The sequence below is a fragment of the Lipotes vexillifer genome, unplaced genomic scaffold, assembly GCF_000442215.2.
Source record: "Lipotes vexillifer unplaced genomic scaffold, Lipotes_vexillifer_v1.1 scaffold691, whole genome shotgun sequence".
NCBI lineage: Eukaryota > Metazoa > Chordata > Mammalia > Artiodactyla > Lipotidae > Lipotes > Lipotes vexillifer.
In genome coordinates this window covers 2,374,060-2,393,487 of record NW_006788040.1, presented here as the reverse complement: position 1 = coordinate 2,393,487, position 19,428 = coordinate 2,374,060, and the positions used below count along the sequence as shown (strand labels likewise).

At 41.6% G+C, this 19,428-nt stretch overlaps 1 protein-coding gene across 2 annotated transcripts in view; it reads left to right on the top strand.

The window, feature by feature from the left end:
- The window catches only part of PITPNB (phosphatidylinositol transfer protein beta), a 63,868-nt gene that overhangs the window by 24,029 nt on the left and 20,411 nt on the right, over positions 1–19,428 (top strand). For both annotated transcript variants that reach the window (XM_007461143.1, XM_007461144.1), the window contains exon 8: positions 17,196–17,273. In XM_007461143.1, coding sequence (XP_007461205.1) covers positions 17,196–17,273 — 78 coding nt within the window. The remainder of the gene's footprint in view (positions 1–17,195; positions 17,274–19,428) is intronic.

Sequence of the window (19,428 nt, the reverse complement as noted above, 5' to 3'; positions counted from 1 at the left end):
TATCGTGTAGGGATTCTCAAAACCTTTTGACTTTAAAAAAAGAAAGAAAGAAAGAACCTTGACATGCATATTTTCTGCTATAAAAGGGGAGAGGGGAACTCTGTGTGGTGGGAGGTGAGGGTGCCCTTGCAAGTTTGGGGCTTAGGGTGAGGGGCAGAGCACTGAGCTGCCTGGGGGCATGTGAAGGCTGAGGTGGGCGGAGCAGGGGGAGTCATGGGGCTCGGGCTCTGCCTCTGCCTTCTGCACAGCCTCCTCTGTCCCCTCTGCTGGCACAGACAGTTGCCCCACTCTCTCCCTTCAGATTCCACCCCCATCTGCTTGGCCTCCACTAGTTAATGTTTGCATTAGGATTAGCTTCTATTGCAAACACCTGGACCACCTGGCGATCCTTACTTCTTGCCAGATCCAGTTTGGTTTTCTGTTGAATTAATTTGTTCCTCTGATTCTGCACTTTTATGTTCCTTGGAAATTATAGCCCACTGTGTCAAAGGAAGCTTTAAGAACGCACTTGCATTTCTGAAATGGCCATGTTGTCATAGCAGTCAACTCATATCATGGGGCTCAGTCTGTGCTGCTGGCATAGCCCCCGGTAGCTCCTCAAGATGGTACAGTACCCTCAAGAGGCTTACACTCTGGGTGAGACAAACCCCGTACAGTGAAATAGTTAACAAATGGTGGGGGTGTGTGCTTGGTCCAGAGCGCATCAGGATTTCAGAGAAAACAAATGATCTGTGAGGACAGAGGTCTGAAAAGACTGAGGAAGAGTCAATATGACGACGAGTAGCGTTTTGATGGGTGGAGCGGTCCACCCCCACTCTCACTAGTTTTCCCTCTTACCCGCGTTGCTCTGATGTATGTTTGTTTGTTTTTTTCTCTCCCTTCTAAATAGAAATTGAACCCCAGAGGGAAGAATCTTTGTACTGTTGACCCTTGCTTCCCCAGCTCCTAGAACAGTGCCTGGGCTGTAATAGGTACTCAGTGAATGTATGTTGAATGAATGAGTGAATTGCAGGCAAGCAGAATAGAAGCAGAGGTACAGGTGCGTTATCCAACACTGAGGAAGAGGTTGGAATAATAGAGTTGAAGGGGGAACCTTAGCTACCTAGGCCTCAGTGCTTTCAAACTGTGCTTTCCAGAACCCTAAGTTTCTTGGAAACCACTCTGGTTGTTAGGATGAGTGCCTAGAGCATGGGGCTGGGAAGTTCCCTCTGCCCCTCTCCCAGCACAGTTCTGCATGTCTTACACTAGTCTTCATCATACGATTTACTTTGAACACAGTTCTGCAGCTACCCATAGTTTGGTTTCAGGGCTAAACAGGGAGGTCCTATTGTACAAGTAAGGAAACTAAGGCCAGATAAACTGCGTTTTTCTCAAGGTCGTTGAGCTGATGGCCTGAAGTGGAAATTCTAACTCAGTCCAGTATTCTTTCCACTGACTTGACTCCTTCCGAGCAGAGGCCCTGTCTGCTTTGTCCCTTTTCAAGCTGCCACTTGAGCACTGTCTTTCTCTCCTCAAGCTGGTCTGCCACTGGCCACGTCACACTGCTTGTTCTGGCCTCCCTTCTGGGAACCTTCCTCTCTGTCCAAAGCCTGTGTGTCCTGCAGGATCTGCCTCCGGGGGATTTCACTTTCATTGGCATCAGTCTTCCCCTCTGCTGAGTTTCAGCTCTTGTTCATTTCTTTGCTGTGTCTTGTTCTGTGTTCAGGAACCCATCCCCTCTTCACAGAGTGGTGACTTGTGAATAGGTGTCAGATGAACCTGATGAGCTTGAGGGCAATGAAGAAACTAACCTGTAACACCTGGGTTGGCCGGCGGTGAGGAATCAGGCACTCACATACATTCCCTGTGAGCGTGTAAGTCGCACAACCTCTGTTGCAGAATTGCAAATGCACGTGCCTTTTGCCCCAGCAAAATTCCACTTCTAGGAATTGGTCCTACTCAATGGGAAGTACCAAATGTATAAGCATAAGATTTTTATAAGGAAACAGTCTGAAGTCTTAAATGTTTCTCCATCGATGGGGAACTGATGAAAAACGTGGTTCCACCCGTATGGTGGAGTTCAATGTAGTCAACAGAAGGAAGTGAGTCTTTTGTACTGATAGGGTATCCTTTCCAAGATAATGTGGAGGGAAAAAGATAATATCTATATGCATGTATTTGCTTGCTTACGTATAGAGGTCAAGAAATGTGTATAAGATGGTGGTGACAGTGATTCTTCAGCAAACGGGAGCAGCTAGATTAGATGGCAGGCGGATGGGGTAGAAGAGTCAGGGTCTGGCAGAGACATGCCCAGTGGACTGGGGGGGGATCTTCTCACTCAGTGTTCAGTTTTCTGTTGCTACATGACAGATCACCACAAATTGAGTTGCCGTGTAATGTAACCTAATCAAAGAAATGACAGCCCATCACCTTTGCCATAGTCTCTTGGTTAGAAGCAAGTCACAGCTTGCACCTGTTCTCAGGGGAGGAGATTACGCAAGATTGTGACTCACTGGGGGAAAAGGGTCATCTTAGGATACGTCTGCCATACCAGTGGCCAATTTTTAGTACCTAAAGTTTGCTCTTTAAGGATTAAAGTGATACTAGAATTGGGAGCTTGGTTAACTGTGCATGGGCCAATGAGGTGGATTTTCAGTAGGGAGACCTGAAGGTGTAGTCACCTCTCCATGCTCAGCCTGGCACCTTAACTCCTGGAGGTTTTAATCTCAGTCTGACTTAATTCTTTGGTTTTTATTTTGTTTTTAATGAACTCTGGTTTTACTTGAATGAGCTAAATTTTCTTAAAACATCTTAGATGGTTGAATTTCTGTCCTGCATATTACTTGCTTTAAAAGAAGTAAAAACAGTCGGTTAGTAATTTTGAGAGGATAAGTAGTCAACTCTCCCAAATCAGGACAAATGTGAAATGGTTGGGAGTTAAGAAACCAGGAAGTTGGAAGTGAAGCTTGAATCTTTTTACTCCACCTGGTGGGGCGTTTCTGTCACTGCAGCTGGATTTAATACAAACACAGCCCTGAATGTTATTCTAGTTGAGAGTAACTGTTGACTGCTTTTAGCGTTTAACTCTCTCTGCTGTGTTGCTCTCTTTGTAGACTTGCTGGGTTTTGGTCATGCTTATGTACTGTACTTCACCATGCATAGAAGGGATGTGATTAGACCCACAGTGTAACTGAATACCTGGGTGGATGCTTTGACATATTTACATAATCGAAGGATGACATTGTCAAAATAACCCTAGGAACAAGGAGTTGTAAAAACTGTCACTGTGATGCAGAGTCGCAGAGTAATTTGCTACAGAAATCATATATACATTTAAATTTATGGGTTATTTGGTTTTTTCCTTGATGACTTATGGGAAGTCTGCATAGGACTGTTACTATAGCCACCATTCTCTGGTATTTTCTAGAAGATAACAGCACTGCCTAATGAAACAAGCTGAGCAGTCTGAGATTTCTGCTTAAATGTTCCCACCCAATTTCTTTTGGCTACCATGCAAAACAAATTTCTTGTTTTAGTGGAAAGAGGCATTGGAGTGAAGTATTAAGATGTTATATCCTTTTAGAGGGAAGGCTCCTTCTTGTAATTGCAGCAGCCACTGAGCACATCACGTTCCATCAGAACACACCCCCTGCCCCCACATCTCCTCCATCCCCTCAGCTTCTTGCCTCTCCCCCATTTCAAATATAACCCAGCTATCACTCTTGAAAAGCCTTCCTCAGTAAATTGGGTGCCCCTTGGGGGCCTGGACTGTACTGATCATCTCTGTGTTTCTAGGACCTAACAAGATGCTCAACACCTGACATGCAGAGAGGTCTTCAGTAAAGGTTTGATCAGTCAAAGAGACTTTACAGATTTTTTCCTCTGTGGTGTGAAAAAAAAAGCAGGGCAATGGGGAGACAGTTTGGAGGAAATGAAGTTTTTATTGTTCAAATATTAAATGGACAAATGCTACTTTAGCTCCTTCTTTACTAATTCTGGATCATGAAGTATATGTGATGTGCCTTCAGTTCTAAAAACTGTGTCTTTTCTGAATGAGCAGATGCCTTTCTGTCAGATTTTAAAGTGTTTCAGTTAGATCAGATTGTAAGGAGGAGTCAAGGTGTCCAGCATAAAACACCAGAATACAAGTTTTAAAGTATTTTTAATTTCTAAAGTCATTGTTGATATATAACCACAATAAAAAGTTGAGCATTCTTTAAATGTCCTGATGAAATGCACATGCATATCTTCAACTCATTTCCAGAATATACACAAATGAGTCAGTTGACATCTGCTTCTGCTTTTTTTTAAGGTATGAATTTGAATCTGGCCCCTTTTAATCATCTCCAGCACTTTGTCTAAGTAGCTTTCCATGATTTGTATACAAAAGTCACTTCCCAGGAGAGGAAGAGTCTTTAAAGTGTAAGCCGAAGTGTACATATGATTAACATCAGAGAGACCTTCGTTTTTGGAAGTAATTTGAAAGAAAATGAGCACAATTTAAAAAAAAGAAAAGAAAAGAAAAAGAAATTGGAACCACATTTTAGGTATTTATGTGTAACCAGGAAAGGATTCTATCAGCCTTCCTCTGTAGTCTGTGCTTCCTCTGAAGTACATGCTATGGGACTTTATTTTTATAATTTATAATTTTTTTTCGTGGAAATAAATGTTCAATTCAAATTTTTAAGGCTCACAGGTCTAAAATTGATGAAGCTGAACATCTGCTTTTTAGATGTCAGTAATAAGCACATATTAATGGCATAAAAGTTTGGGAGATATAGTTGAAAAATATAGATCTATGCCAAATTAAAATGCATCAGCTTTAAAGAGAGAATAATTTTTCCCCTTTTTCATCATCTTAGGATGTATTAATTAAAGGTGAGAGATTTTTCCCAAATGAGGCATTTCAAAGCCAAGAGTTGCCCAGTTTTTTAACCTTAGTGTTGTTTCACTGAAGATGGTATTCCTAAAAGGAAGAGACACAAGCTAGAAACTCACATGCCATATTGTTTCTGGGTCACAGAAAGGATGTGCAAGGTGTGGTCTGATTGATCAGGTCCTTAGTGGAGACTCCTCAAAGAGCTCAGAGGGGCACTTTCATTGTGAGTGACCCAGGAAGCTCGTGCTCTCAAGATAAACCTCAGATTTCATACATATCTCTTCCTTCTTCTGTCCTTTTTAACCCCCCTCTGCCCCATTTGTTACTCTCAGGTCCTTATCCTTACATGCTCATGAGTATAATTGCCTTGGTTGCCGTGTTGTGTTTACCCCAAGTCCTTTTTTTTTTCTCCACATTTGCACTTGTCCCCCCCTGGGAAGTGGTAGGGAGGAGGTATCTCACACTCTGGACTCAGAGCTCTATGCCTTCAGCCCTGATGCCTGCCCCCAGTAGCCAAACCTCCCTCCCTAGGCTGTACTCCTTGGGTCGCCACTGTTGGACTCCAGATGGCTCTGTGCCATCTCCTTCCAGTCGAAAACTTCTGAGCAGCTCTTTCAGCAGGAGCTCCTGAAGCAAAGTGTGGCTCCACTCACTAGTCCCGCTTCTTTCCTTGCTACCGCAAGGGACACAGGAACTCCCAGGTGAGAGGCCAGTGCTGCTCATAAAGTTCACTCCCTCGCGGGGCCTGGAACCCCTCTGCTCCATTCCAGCCTATGTAGTTTCCCCACTTGTTTGGGCTCCTTTAGAGAACACCCCCACCACGGCCACAAGGCTGTACATGTGTGGATTTCAGTTGTGGCTGGATCTGCCCACTGGTCCAGTTCTCTGAACGTTCTTTAGAGGTTTCAAGCTTCTTTTTAGGTAGGGCCCCTGAGGCCCTCTGGGGAACATTGTGGCTAAGTCCTAAGCTTGCCCGCTCAGAACCTTAGCTAGGACTCTGGCCAAAACGCTTTTCTTTTAAGCAAGGTCTGCCGTGGGCAGCTTGTTAGAGATGTAAATTCTCCTCCTCCCAGGTCAGAGCCTTCCAGGCCCTGGGCTGTCTCAGTCCAGCTCTTTAGGTGATTTCTGCTCACTCTTGGGAAGTGCTCTAGTACGCTGTTACTGGTCAACATTGTAGAGGGGGCACTCTCCTAGGATTTTGGAAGCAGAAGGAATCTCAATTGGAGGCCATGGTCCCAAAACATTCACACCAGTCGCTAATTTTACTGTTTAGGAGTTTCAGCTCAGGGAAGTGCTGTAACTTTCCCGCAAGCCACGTTACCAATGGACTTAAAAGCAGGGCTGCTGACTTATTTTTCTAGAATATCTCACTGTATGCTGTTCCTTCCTTTGCATTATGTTGATTAAGAGCATTCTCAATTTATTTAAAACAAGCAAGTGCTGGCTCTTCCATCCATCTTCTCTTGCCCCCCGAAATAGCAGCTTTTGTCGGTGGCCTTTGTTACCTCCATCCATAACTGCTAAACTCTGGCATATTTGGAAATTTGCATACATACAACAGAATAGAAGGATTGGAGACCCTAAGATGTCTTTTGGTTTGGGTACTTACAGTGAGCACCACTCATATATTTTCATGTTCATTTAGCAAACATTTATTGGAACTTGCTATTTGCTCTGTGTTGGCATGGTAAATATTTTTCCAGATAAAGTAATAATTGTATCTGTCTGAAGAGCCTGCAAGATTCTTAATCAGTGAACATGTTAAAAGTGTTTCTAAGTGACTTGGAGTTCATTTTTTCTGATTGTGTAGTCTGGTGGTGTCAAGTGCCCTCCACCAAAGAGCTTTTTTTCTCACAACTGATAGAGACCAGTGCTGGGCTCCAGGGTGCCTGCAAAGTCCGGGTTCAAAGGCTGACTAGATGGTAGATTGGGAGTTTAGTACTTTACTAAATGAAGAGCCCCCACCGTTTAATTGCGTATCCAAAGGCAGTAATGGGATTGTTGGGCTCATCCAAGCCGCTTGTAGGAGTCCCGTGGTGATGGTGGTCTCCAGGAAAATGAATTGGCTTTTAAAGTTTGTGCTTTTTGCTTGTTCTTTCCAGCACTGACCATTTGTTCACCGGTTATGATCCATTTGTTTGGCGAATATGTTTTGGTGGGTCCATTTTAGTTGAGAGCAGAAGTATGCTAAGCTGTATCTGATTTTCTGAAATCTTGGTTGCCTTTGGAAATGAACATGTAAGACTTGCCTTTTCCACCCATTTAGCTGTTTTCACTTTGAACACCATTCCATTATTTGAGTATTGAACAATCTGGCACTTTATAATTGTTTTAAACCATGAGTATGTATTGTTTTAAAGTTACTGCTCATTTTAAACATACTTTTTTCCTAAATGTCAGCCATGGAAAGCTGATGAAACTTGGTTTAATTTATTTAGGCATGTAAGTTTTGGTCACACTTTTAAGCAGTGCTTGTTTCTTGTGCTCTAGGAAGGATTCGGGCATATCTTTTCTTTTGATCAGACATTCTGTGAGACAGTCCAGATGTTACACATTTGAGTAGATAGTCTTGGCAACATATGCTTTATTGCACTGCCTTTAAAAAAAACTTCATAAGTTTAAAGAAATGTAAGAATCATAAAATATGCTTTCTAAGTAATCTTTATAAGATTACAATTTTTTCTCTTTAAAATCAGAAACATGAAATTCGGCTGGAAAAAGTTAAATATTTGATCAGACCATATGAAATTGTTAATATTTGTCAGCTTTTGAGCCACAAAAGTGACACTTTTGGGGTCAATATAATAGACTTCAGAATTAACCATTGGTAGCTGATAACCCTAAATGGTCAGCGCTGACCGTCACTCCAGTTCATTCTTGCCCACAGCTTTCACAGAGCGCCTGCATCTTAGATGTTAACTTTTGTTCCAGCTGTTGCCTCTCACTTCCTAAGAAGGGCTTTCTGCCTCCCAGAGCTGTGGCTGCCCCATTCTTCAGCCGTGAAGAGAGCCTTTGTTTATTGGAAGTCTGTGGCCGGGCTCCAGCAAGTGCGAGGAGCCTGTGGTTGCCAGATGCTTCAGGTCTCCTTGGCATGAGCAGACACTCAACCCAGTAGAGTACCTCTCCCGTCTGCCACTAGAATGAACCTAGACACTCATTTCTATCTTGAAAGGGTGTAACTTATCCTCGGTATATGTGCAAGAGCTCCAAAAAGCTCTTTATTAAAGTGTGTGCATCATAAAGAGGTGAGAGCTGTGATCCAGCTCCTGACTTGTAGTAGTAGCCTCCTTGACCTCTGGAAAACAAGCAGAACAACTCAAGTACAGGTTTTGAGGTAGTGGTGGTTTTGCTTTTGCTTAAGAAACTTCATTTGTCAAAGGCTTATCTCGTCTCCCTTCGCTGTGCTGTGAAGCAAATCATTGTCAAGATCCTTTTCGTAGTGAGTTACCGAGGGTTTTTTCTTTTCTCCATTCTCAAAGAAGATATAAATAAATGTAAGCATGGTTCTTATTAAAAAGAAATGTGAAAATGTTTCCCACTTTATTCTGCTGCCTTACATGGTCAAGCACTCTGGAACACTTAGATTTGCATCCAGTGGTGGATTTAGAGAATGTCCTGTGTATTTGAAGGCATAGTTGGATGGCAGTGCCCTCTTGTGGGAAAAGAGCACATTGCTTATTTCATGCTTGCTTAAATCTTAGCAAGAATTTTAAAATTTCTCTGAAAACTCTGTGTGTACGAGCATATGTTGCAGAAAATACTTTTTCCACTAGAACCTGTTATTGGTGTTTATTTCTAATCTCTTCCATGATTTCAAAGTAAAAAAAAGCAGGGAGGGTGGTGGAGGTGGTCAGGTGTGACGTAGTTCCTGGGGGGAGAAATTGTCTGGTAAGAGTTAGAAAATGGGTTTTTTTTTTAGCAGCTAACGGCAGATATTCTTAAAGAAATTAGCATAAACAGCTCCAAATCAAGTTTTTAAAGTCTGTTCCTTATGAAAGCCCTTTTCAGCCGTGTAAAGCCCTCAAGGAGAGGTTCTCTAGACTGAGTGGGAGTAAACATCCCTTAGGGTACTTGAGTCTTATCAAGTGATGAAGTGTAAATCACATCACATTTTTGCAGTAAAGTTTCATGGTGCCTGGGTGTCCACAGAGCAGCATCTGAGTCCCGTCTCTGCTCCGCCACCGTGAACTTGGGCAAGGAACTTCACTTCCTCACCCCCAGTGGCAATGTTAGTAACTTTGTTCCAGGGTTGTGAGGGTTAACTAGGAGAAAGTGTGTGCCTGGAACATAAGTAAGTTTTCCTAAAATGGTAGCAAGAATGATGCTGCTTATCAGATTTTGCTCTTGCTGTAAAAAAAAAAAAAAGTTAAAATTTTTTCTGCAATTATTTCCCATTTAGTATTTGTTAAATTGGTGCTAATGGAATTAATGGGGTCCTGGGATTTAGATGCAGCTGTGCCTGAAGCCCAAATCATGAACCAAAATGGACATTTTACTGGAGAGGGCTCACCCTGTGAATTTTCTAAAGGGCATTCCCATTTTAGTTTAAGGAATTTGATGTAATATGTTCTGTGATCTACTGTCATTTAAGGAAATAAATGCATTTATGTTAAGCAAAACTTTCCTAAATATATTGTTTATGTTTTAGGCATACGTGGTTTAATTTTAAAATATATATTTAAGTCATCTTTAATAAAACTGACTTGTTGGTATGTTGAAACTTATTTCATTGGTTTTAAGAGTTTAAAATGTCTTCATTTTTAAATGCTGTACTATATAAACATATAATAATAAATATAATGTAACAGTAACAAATATATTGTATATTTGTGTATGAAACACAGGCTTATCCAAACCAGTAGCCTATTGACCCCTGAGAGGAGGGCTGGGGAGTACCCTCCAGCCCTGGGCTCTCCAGGAACCCAGCCTCTGGAGCCCAACTATTTAGTTTCCCTGCCAGGTTGTAGGAGATGGAGTCTGTCACATCAGGCTTTTGGTTGTAACTTCTTTTCGTAACTGAAATTCTGAGTTTTTTTCTCTTTCTCTATCAATTTGCAACCTTCCAAAGGCTTTGGGGGTCTGCCTTCATAAACATGACAGTGTTGGCAGGCTCTGGCTGTGATTCGGACAAGATGAGAAGGAATGGAGGAGGTGATTACTCTAGCTGTGCTCTAGCCCAGCAGTGCTCTAGGCTGTGGCCACCTTTCAGCACAGAGCTCTGCTGACAGCAGAGCTGTCCCCCTCCCCTGTCCGCCAAGCTCGCCCACCCCAGGTCTCTGTGCAGCGTCTCTATGCGATTGAAAAGATTACAAGAAAGTGTTCTGTTTGGGTGTGTAGGTTTGACTGCATTTCTCAGTTCTCAGCACAGTTGTTTAAAAATTCAGCTTTAAGGATTCATTGGTGGAAAGCCAGTAAGGATTAATGAGAGTGTTGAATTAGAGAATATTTTTTAATGCAGTTTTGTTCCTCTGAGGTACATTCAGTAACAGAAACTAGGCCAACAAGTTATTGACAATTAGTGGTCCTTTGGGAATCTGCTTTAGTGAATAGATAAGAATGATTTGTAATTAGCATAATAATTATATGCAAATGAAAGCTTCTGAATTGCTCTAAAACACTTCTGAACTGTTTAAACAGCCCTCCTGAGATCTTGTTACTCTATTAATTTGTGTAGCAAATCTTTTTTTCATAGATCATGCAAAGATAAACTTCAGTCTAGCCCCTGTCCGAATTATTATGAATTCCAAGGTGGTAGGACCTGAATTAATGAGATTTACTTATACTACATTAATGGTACTCTATGGGAACCTGAAAGGGTGAGGAGTCACTGGGGAGATGTGATTAAAAATAGGAAAGAAAACTGCTTATTTGAAAATAACTGTTGAAATGAGTTTCTTAAACAAGTTAGTAAATGTTTTCTCTTTACACCTCTGTTACTTGCAAAATTTAATGCAAACTTTTTTTTTTTTTTTTTTTTTTAATGGGCTTGCCTTTTAGAGTCTGACTTGAGTTTTCTCAGCTCCAGTTAGCTATGCACTGGGTCAATGGTGATAGGATCTGGGAACTCCTTTTTTCTAAGTGCCACAGTACTGGAAAATACAGGGCAGTGCTAATAAATGATGTTGCTTGTTTATCTACCTGTTTAATTCAGCTCTTTCCCCCATCCTGGTCTTTACTTTTAGGTTGTGATTAGAAGAAATGAGCTTTGCTAAGTTGAGCAGCAATACCTGTGCATTTTAAACTTAATGATTATCTTTGAGCTATTTGAATAGACACCTGATTAATCATCTTGTGCTAAAGGAAGGCATTTTACAGCAGGCTGCAGGATCCTAATATCTCTCTCAAGTTTTTGTTTACCCTGTAGAATTGTTTCTCTTTGGGGAGAGCAGGTGTCAAGGAGTTGCTAATGCATGTGGATTGGGCACTCTTCCTTTCCTTAGTTTACTGTAACCTCACCTGTGGTAACCCAGGCATGGTTCTTTAAGCAGTTTCTGGTATCTGGAGCTCATCTCAATTTTTCCACAAGCTGTTAAGAAGCTCTTACCAGCCTACCCCCATCACCTCCTTACTCCCCCATTTATAATCATGAGTTCAGTCTGGTTCGAGGACATTGGGTTGGCTCAGCACAGATTTTTTACTTGCATTTGGGGGGACAGCCACTATGCTAAAAGATTCATAAAACTAATATTCTTTTTTTTTTTTTTTGTCAGTATGCAGGCCTCTCACTGTTGTGGCCTCTCCCGTTGCGGAGCACAGGCTCCGGATGCGCAGATTCAGCGGCCATGGCTCACTTTCTGGTATCTGGAGCTCATCTCAATTTTTCCACAAGCTGTTAAGAAGCTCTTACCAGCCTACCCCCATCACCTCCTTACTCCCCCATTTATAATCATGAGTTCAGTCTGGTTCGAGGACATTGGGTTGGCTCAGCACAGATTTTTTACTTGCATTTGGGGGGACAGCCACTATGCTAAAAGATTCATAAAACTAATATTCTTTTTTTTTTTTTTTGCGGTACGCGGGCCTCTCACTGTTGTGGCCTCTCCCGTTGCGGAGCACAGGCTCCGGACGCGCAGGCTCAGCGGCCGTGGCTCACGGGCCCAGCCGCTCCGCGGCATGTGGGATCTTCCCGGACCGGGGCACGAACCTGTGTCCCCTGCATTGGCAGGCGGACTCTCAACCACTGAGCCACCAGGGAAGCCCCGTTAAACTAATATTCTTTGTCTTCAAAATGAATCTGGTTTCTGTTGAGAGTTTCTGTTGAGAACTGTAGTGAGTAACAGATGTACACCAAAGAGGTAGCCCAACTTTTGTATTCCAGTGACAGAAAACAATTATTTATAAGAATTTAATTTATGTATTCTGTGGCTCTAGCATGGAGTCTCAGTAATCCATTTATTTACCATATTTTATTTGTTCTCCAAAGGGTGTCTTGATTTGCCTTTTTTACTTAAATAAGAGTTTTCAGTTAAATAGAGCTGTATTAACACTTATCTGAATCTACCTTATGCTGATACCATTGTGTTTTTCTGTTGTTCAGGCGCTAGCATTGGTGGAGCAAGCAGTGTCTGGGGACATTACACCTAACTTGATAATGATGGTTTTACTAAACCCTTCCTTATCCTGGCCAGGCCTCTGGGCATTATACAGACAATTAAAATTTGATCATAAAATTTTTAAACACAGTGCACCTTAGCAATAAGATTTTTCCACTTTTAAACGTGATTTTAAAACTCATTTTAAAAATACATTTCCTTGGCCTGGTGAATTTGCTTTCTTTTTTTTCCCAAGGATTACAGAAAGTGCATAGCAAATTCAGCCTTCAGAATACCCAGGAGCTGAAGACTCAAGTAGGCTACAGCTGTCTTCACCCACAGTATTCTAAAAGAACTAATGAGATGAGAAGTCTGCAGCTGGTGGCAAGCACAATAAACCATGAGCCAAGGGCTTCTCTTCATCAGAGCCTCCCCTTTCCCCACGGGATCCCAAAGGAGACAGAATACTAACAAAGCCAGCAGGCTGTCTCATTCCACACTATTGCTCATTTGCAGCTATAATTGGTAGCGGAGGTTGCATTCTGTATGCTGAAACTGTCATACATGAAGGAATATATTTGTTCATTGTGATACGGATATAAATCGGCCGGTTTTCATATACAGAAAGACCAAACTAGCTACCCAACAATAAAATTGTAGCAAAAAAGATACTGTTCAAAAAATTAAATGTTTGTTATAGAGATACAAAACTGAGGTGGTTAAAACCACACCTGCTTCCTGCTTTTTAATATCTTGCTACTTAATTCAACTGATTAAACATTTACGTATTCAAACTAACATTAAAAAGCACAAAAAAATTCCTAGGTTTTGACAAGATGCATTATCCTCATCTGTCAAGGTTAAGGTGCTATTGTTAATAATTGGGTTTTGTTGCATTTTCAGTATATCCTTAATGTTTGCTGCTTTGTATTCAAGAGAAAAAAGCGGAGAGGGAAGACTTAGCTTTGGAGATATATGTATATATGTGTATGTGTGATATTTTATATGCACACACTCATGCCTTATAGGAAAATCCACTTTGGTATCTCTGGTGCTGCTGCTTCTTGGTGTTTTTGAAATGTGTTTTGCTTATCTGGCTTTTGTGGACACCCTTCTGCTGTCGTCCTGTGTGCTGGACTAGAATGAGCCCAGGACAGAGGGTAAGAAGGCTTGTGTTCAAGTCCTCAGGTAGGTGAGCCATGCCACCTTCTTGTTGGACTGTGGTTTCCTCATTTGTGAATTGAAGCGACTTGGGTGGTCTTCAAGGTGCAGTTCACCTCTATAATTTTGTGAATCCGTAGTTCAGAAAAGTTATCCAGTGAACAGCACTAATAATGAAGGCTCGGAAATAAACTTTCAGGATCAGTATATTAGGTCCAGAGTGGAAAACTTTTAAAGTGTTATTCCATGTTCTTCAGTTAATTAATCTATGTCAGATAGGTATTGAAAATCCCTTAAGGTGTCGCCTGGTATGGAGCTGGGTGGGGTTAGGAAGGAGAAAGGAGTGTTTTCCAAAAGTCCATCTAATCCAACCGCTTACATTTTCACATTCACTGTTGCTGTAATCATGCTTAGACCCACCTCCTGGGGTGAGTCACCCCTTAATTAGTTTACCTCTACATGAAAATAATTTATGCTGGTACAATTTTTATTTTTTTTTTATTTTTATTTTTTTTATTTTTTTGCGGTACGCGGGCCTCTCACTGTTGTGGCCTCTCCCGTTGCGGAGCAGAGGCTCCGGACGCGCAGGCTCAGCGGCCGTGGCTCACGGGCCCAGCCGCTCCACGGCATGTGGGATCTTCCCGGACCGGGGCACGAACCCGTGTCCCCTGCATCGGCAGGCGGACTCTCAACCACTGCGCCACCAGGGAAGCCCTGGTACAATTTTTAGACCAAGCTCGCTTTTCTTAAATTAGTTCTGCCTTGGTTTATGTACTACCCTTATTGTATACTGTCAGCCCTACTGATACTTGTGTACACTTTGTTTTGTGGATTTTGTTTTTTCTTTCTCTTGGAGCTGGTGAGTTTAGCATCCTCAGAGATAGTTCTGCAGTCTCTACTTCGTCAGATTTGTCTTCCAGTTGTGGCATGTTTTATTGGCTTAGTGTTTTCCTTCTTAATGGTACATAAAATAATGGAGCATCCTGTAACTGGCAGCCTCTTAGATTCAGGAAATGTGGTGTTTACTATTCAACTCATGCCAGGCTCCATAATATCTTCGATTTTGTAAAAAACAAAAACTTGAGCATCATGCCCACAGTAAGGTCACACCCCAGTTAGTAAAAAAGAAAAAAGGAAGTATTTTTCCTTCAAATGGGATGAACTGTTAAATGTTAAACACTGGTCAGACCTCTGGGCATTTTACAGATAATTAAAATTTTATCATAAAAAATTTTAACACTGTGTTCTTTAGCAGTAAGATTTTTCTACTTTTAAACATGATGTTAAAACTCATTTTAAAAATACATTTCCTTGGCTGGTGTCGGTTGGTTTCAATTCTTTCTATAACTCTCCTCTCCATTCTCTGTTGGCAGTCAGCATGTAGTCCCTGGGGTTTCGATTACCTTTTCTTTGTCTCTCTTGCTTTGCTCCCAGCTAGACTGATTTTCTAGGAGCCAGAACCAGGTGTTGGCTCTCCTTGTGTCCTTAGATCCCTTAGACTACCTCTTAGCTTAGCATCCTGTGCACTGCATGGTGCATATGTAATGCACCTTTTCTGTGATGGCTGTTCAATAAATAGACCTTGAATCGAGCGAGATGATGTCAAAAGTGATTATTTGATATAATGTTAAATATTTTCAGTTTTGGAGGAAACTGAGCTTATCTCTGAGTTTCCAAGCCTCTGACCTAGAAGAAAATGTGTTATGGGGTTACAAGTATTTGTTAGTAGGACAGCTGATTTCTCGCTGTGAATCCAGGTCTTGAGACCACCGGTACAGTTGATTCTTTTCTCAGTCAGCAGTGAAGTTGTTAATTTTTAGGGTGCGGTTCTAAATTGGAATTTAAGAATTCATGTTAGCTGACAGTAGTTGAACTTTCTGCTGATGTGCCCAGACACACCAGCTAACTCCAGTTGTCTGACTCCTTGCAGTTGGCTCATCCCAGTTTGTCATTCCTGGACAGTGCTGACTGACCTCGTGCCTGTAGCTGCGCCATGTTGCGTATTTTAGCAGTAAGGCCCAGCATGGCCAGCCAAGTTTGCCTGTGTAATCGTCTTAACCCTCTGGGGGACCTTTTTTTTTTTTTTTTTTTTTTTTTTTTCCTTGCATTATGCGGGCCTCTCACTGTTGTGGCCTCTCCCATTTGCGGAGCACAGGCTCCGGACGCGCAGGCTCAGTGGCCATGGCTCACGGGCCCAGCCGCTCCGCGGCATGTGGGATCTTCCCGAAACGGGGCACGAACCCGCGTCTCCTGCATCGGCAGGCGGACTCTCAAGCACTGCGCCACCAGGGAAGCCCTAGGGGACCTTTTTGTAGCTTCTTAGAAGACAGCGGTTAGGAGTTCAAGGTCACACATTTGCCCAGTTATCTTTCTTTAAAGTTTTGTTGTCTACCCGAACCTCACTTTTCTCCCTCCTCACGTAATTTATTTATAGCTTTCTCTTTAGGAATTATTAACATGTCATATGCATTTACTAAATAACTGTTGAGTCTTGATTGGGTGCTTCTCAGCATGTTTTCTTTGATTTTGAAAGTTTGTATTATGCTTTGGTATGTGTTCAGTGCTTGCACTGCCCCTATCTCTAAAACAATGATTTTTTTTCATATTGACTTGTCTGGGCATTTTTCTCAAAGTATGTGGTACCTACATAAATGCTGTGAAGGACCCCTGGTTTAAAAATTCTGCTCAAGAAGAAAGGGGCTCTCCTTTTGTAGTATTTTCAACTGACCTCTGTTCACTGTTACTGTTGCAACTCATTTCTTTTTTTAAATCTGGATGTTAGCTCTTCAAAAGTAGTTTTTTATTTCTATCTGTAGATTGTGTGTATGTACGTGTGTAATGACCAAAGAACTTTTGTAAAGCAGATAGGATTAAAAAGGTTTACTCCTTTCATGTTTTCCATTCTATCAGAAAGAGGATATTAAGGGAAACAGTATGTACACACCAAAACCTCCTATAAAACCTAGATTTTAGGGCTGTTCCCTATGGCATGATATAACTGAGTTCCACATGGAGTCGTAAAGCCCTCACTCACCTCACTTGGCATTGCAGGGCTGACATGAGTGTAGTCCCTAAGGTTTGCCTGTGTACCCATGGCTCTCCACGAACAAGGCTTGGGAGTGGCTGGCCTCCTAACTGAGGCATCCACCACAGACCCAGCCGTGGCAGAGCTCAAGGGGATGCCACAGCATCCGTGGTTCTGATCGGTGTTCCCAGTCATGGTGGTTGCTCTCCAGCAGGCATTAGAGTCCAGTGTCTTCATCTATGGGTGTTGTGAAAACTGGTATGGGTCGGCTTTATTTCTTGAGTGTGATTATATGTATATCAAAATACTGAAACTGTTGAAAAGTTTTGGAAGATTTCTTAGAGATAGCTATCCAGCAACCAGTCATGGTGGACTGTTAGTCAGGACTTTTATTACTTTTTATTATGTAGTTATTTTGCTACAAGGTAAAAGCTTAAAGCAAAGAGAACCAAACTGAGAACTTAATATCGTATAGAAACATTTTCCTGCGTTTATGCAAAGCACAGTAAGCCCCGTCAGTTTCTGTCATGTGTTTAGTAACTGCAGAGGGCTGTTCTGGCAAGGTTAAAGAATTTTCTCTGGTTTTCTTCTCTGCTTCTGACTTTGTTTTGCTTTGCAGGACTACAAAGCTGATGAAGACCCAGCGTTATTCCAGTCAGTCAAAACCAAGAGAGGCCCTTTGGGACCCAACTGGAAGGTACTGGATGCTGACCTTTCTGACAGGCAGAGTCTTGGCAACAGAACACTTGACAGGTCCTGAGTCTGGAAGAGCTGGTGACGTTTAAGTGAAAAACAGAAATGGCACAAAAATAGTTTTATTTGTGATAAGGACTCACAGCCAGTTGCAGTTGGCCAGCAAGTCTGTGCTGCATTAACAAACAGAACAGAGCCAGGCTGTCACTTTCAGCATAATGCTATTCTGATAACTCTTAAAAGAGACAAGTGATTTAGTCTTTGGGGATTGTAATGTTCTCTTTTGAGACTTGAAGCAGTACAAAAATCCATGTTAAGTGAAGGTTGATAGTTTAAATTTAGTCTTGGTAAAAACTGAACAAGTTCCCCTTCCCCGGTCTCATGTTCCTGGCCTTTTAATAGTTATATTTTGGAAAGCAGGGCATCAGAGAACAATTTTGATGGCAAGTAGTTGTTTTCTAATAAAAAGCACATCCTTACTTTATTCATGGAAGTAAGAAAAGCAATGTTAGGGTAATAATTTAAATTGCTATAGAAATATAATGGATTTTAAAGACATCCGCTAAACTAAATGACAGCCCCTTAGAGAAGGCTTAATGTGTTGATGGCAAGTTATTACAGCTAATTTGACAGGAGGAGAGGAGCATAAAAACCTAAACATGCCCAGAGCAGATTTTCCGCCAACAGGGTTTTACTTGGTAACCAATCTGTTTATGCTGAAGCCAGTCACAGGTCATCGATAAATGACATCTAGGATTACTGTTACAGTAATCCCCTATCTGCAGGCAACAACTAAATACTGTTAGTTGTTGCTTGCAGATAGGGGATTACTGTAACAGCCCCACAAGAAGAACCCAGTAAGTGGTTCTCCATGGGTGTTGGACTATTTTGGACAGTCTTGCACATCAATTAAAATGAAGAATGAGTCTGACTTTCTTCTATAAGAAATGATTCATAATTATTTTCACATTTGTTCTCTGGATAGAGTTTGGTTCAAGATTCTCTCAGTTTAATGGCCATGACTAGAGACTTTTAATACCCAGAAAGTGATATATGTCACTTAAAAAAAAAATTAAGGAACAAGTTCAGTATGCATGTTCTAAATTTCCTCTCGTGGATTTAAAAAAAAAAATGCCCCACCCCTTTCAAGATTTCTCACTGTGAACTTTAGAACTTACCCTGAGTCAAAGGAGAAGCCTTTCTCTGAGATTTAACACTGGCCATAAAAGAGAGTGCTGTGCTAGAGCAGACAGGTGTCTGCTTCTAAGGTTGCCATATCTTCTCAAAGGTCTTCTGGCCCCAATAAGTACCAGCTCTTTAGCTGATGATAGTTTTCAGGGAATAGAGGGCCATGAAATTGAGACTTGGAGGTGGATTAAATGTTGAATTTTCTTCAAATTGTCAATTTTTCAGGTATAAACTTGAAAAGGTGATGCTGTATTATGTGGTGGGCTATTGTGTCTGGGTGCACATCTTTCCTGTAGGACCTCCTAACCAGTTTTATAACAGGCAGCAAGGGTAGTTTGACACTATGACTTTTACCTGATTTCCAACCTTTAGGAACTTGGAATATGAGTTTTACTGCTTTTTTATTTATGATTTTTACCTTTTTAACTAACATTGCTTTGTCTTTTATTATCCATTAATGGTTACTTAAAATTCTAGAATAGGTTTTGTTTTTAGAAATTGTGAAATTTTGCATTTTTTCAGGTTGCAGTATAGCAAATTATTGCCCCATTTTGTGTGTGTGCGTGTGCGTGCGCGCGCGCGCGCGCGTGTGTGTGTGTGGTGAGGGGGTTAAACAATAGCTTATTTCTCAGGGAGAGCGCTGACTGGTAGTGATACCATTCTACCTATTTGCCTGTCGGTTGTTGACTTGAGCCAAAAGATGGTAGGTGCAGCTACTCTCATAAGTTGGGTTACTGTTTAACTGAATTTCAGTGAGTTACTGTGATCTCAGAAATAACTCAGGGAGTCAAGAGTAAGTCAGAGGAGAAGTCTTTCTCTGAGATTTAACACTGGCCTTAAAAGCATCGCTTACTGCTGAGATAGAAACTAAAGAGTAAGGAGGATTGACTAGCTGATGATACAACATACAGAAAAACAGGAACCTGTGGACTGACTTGCTCTTATCAGCATCTCCTGCAGCTGTTCAGCAG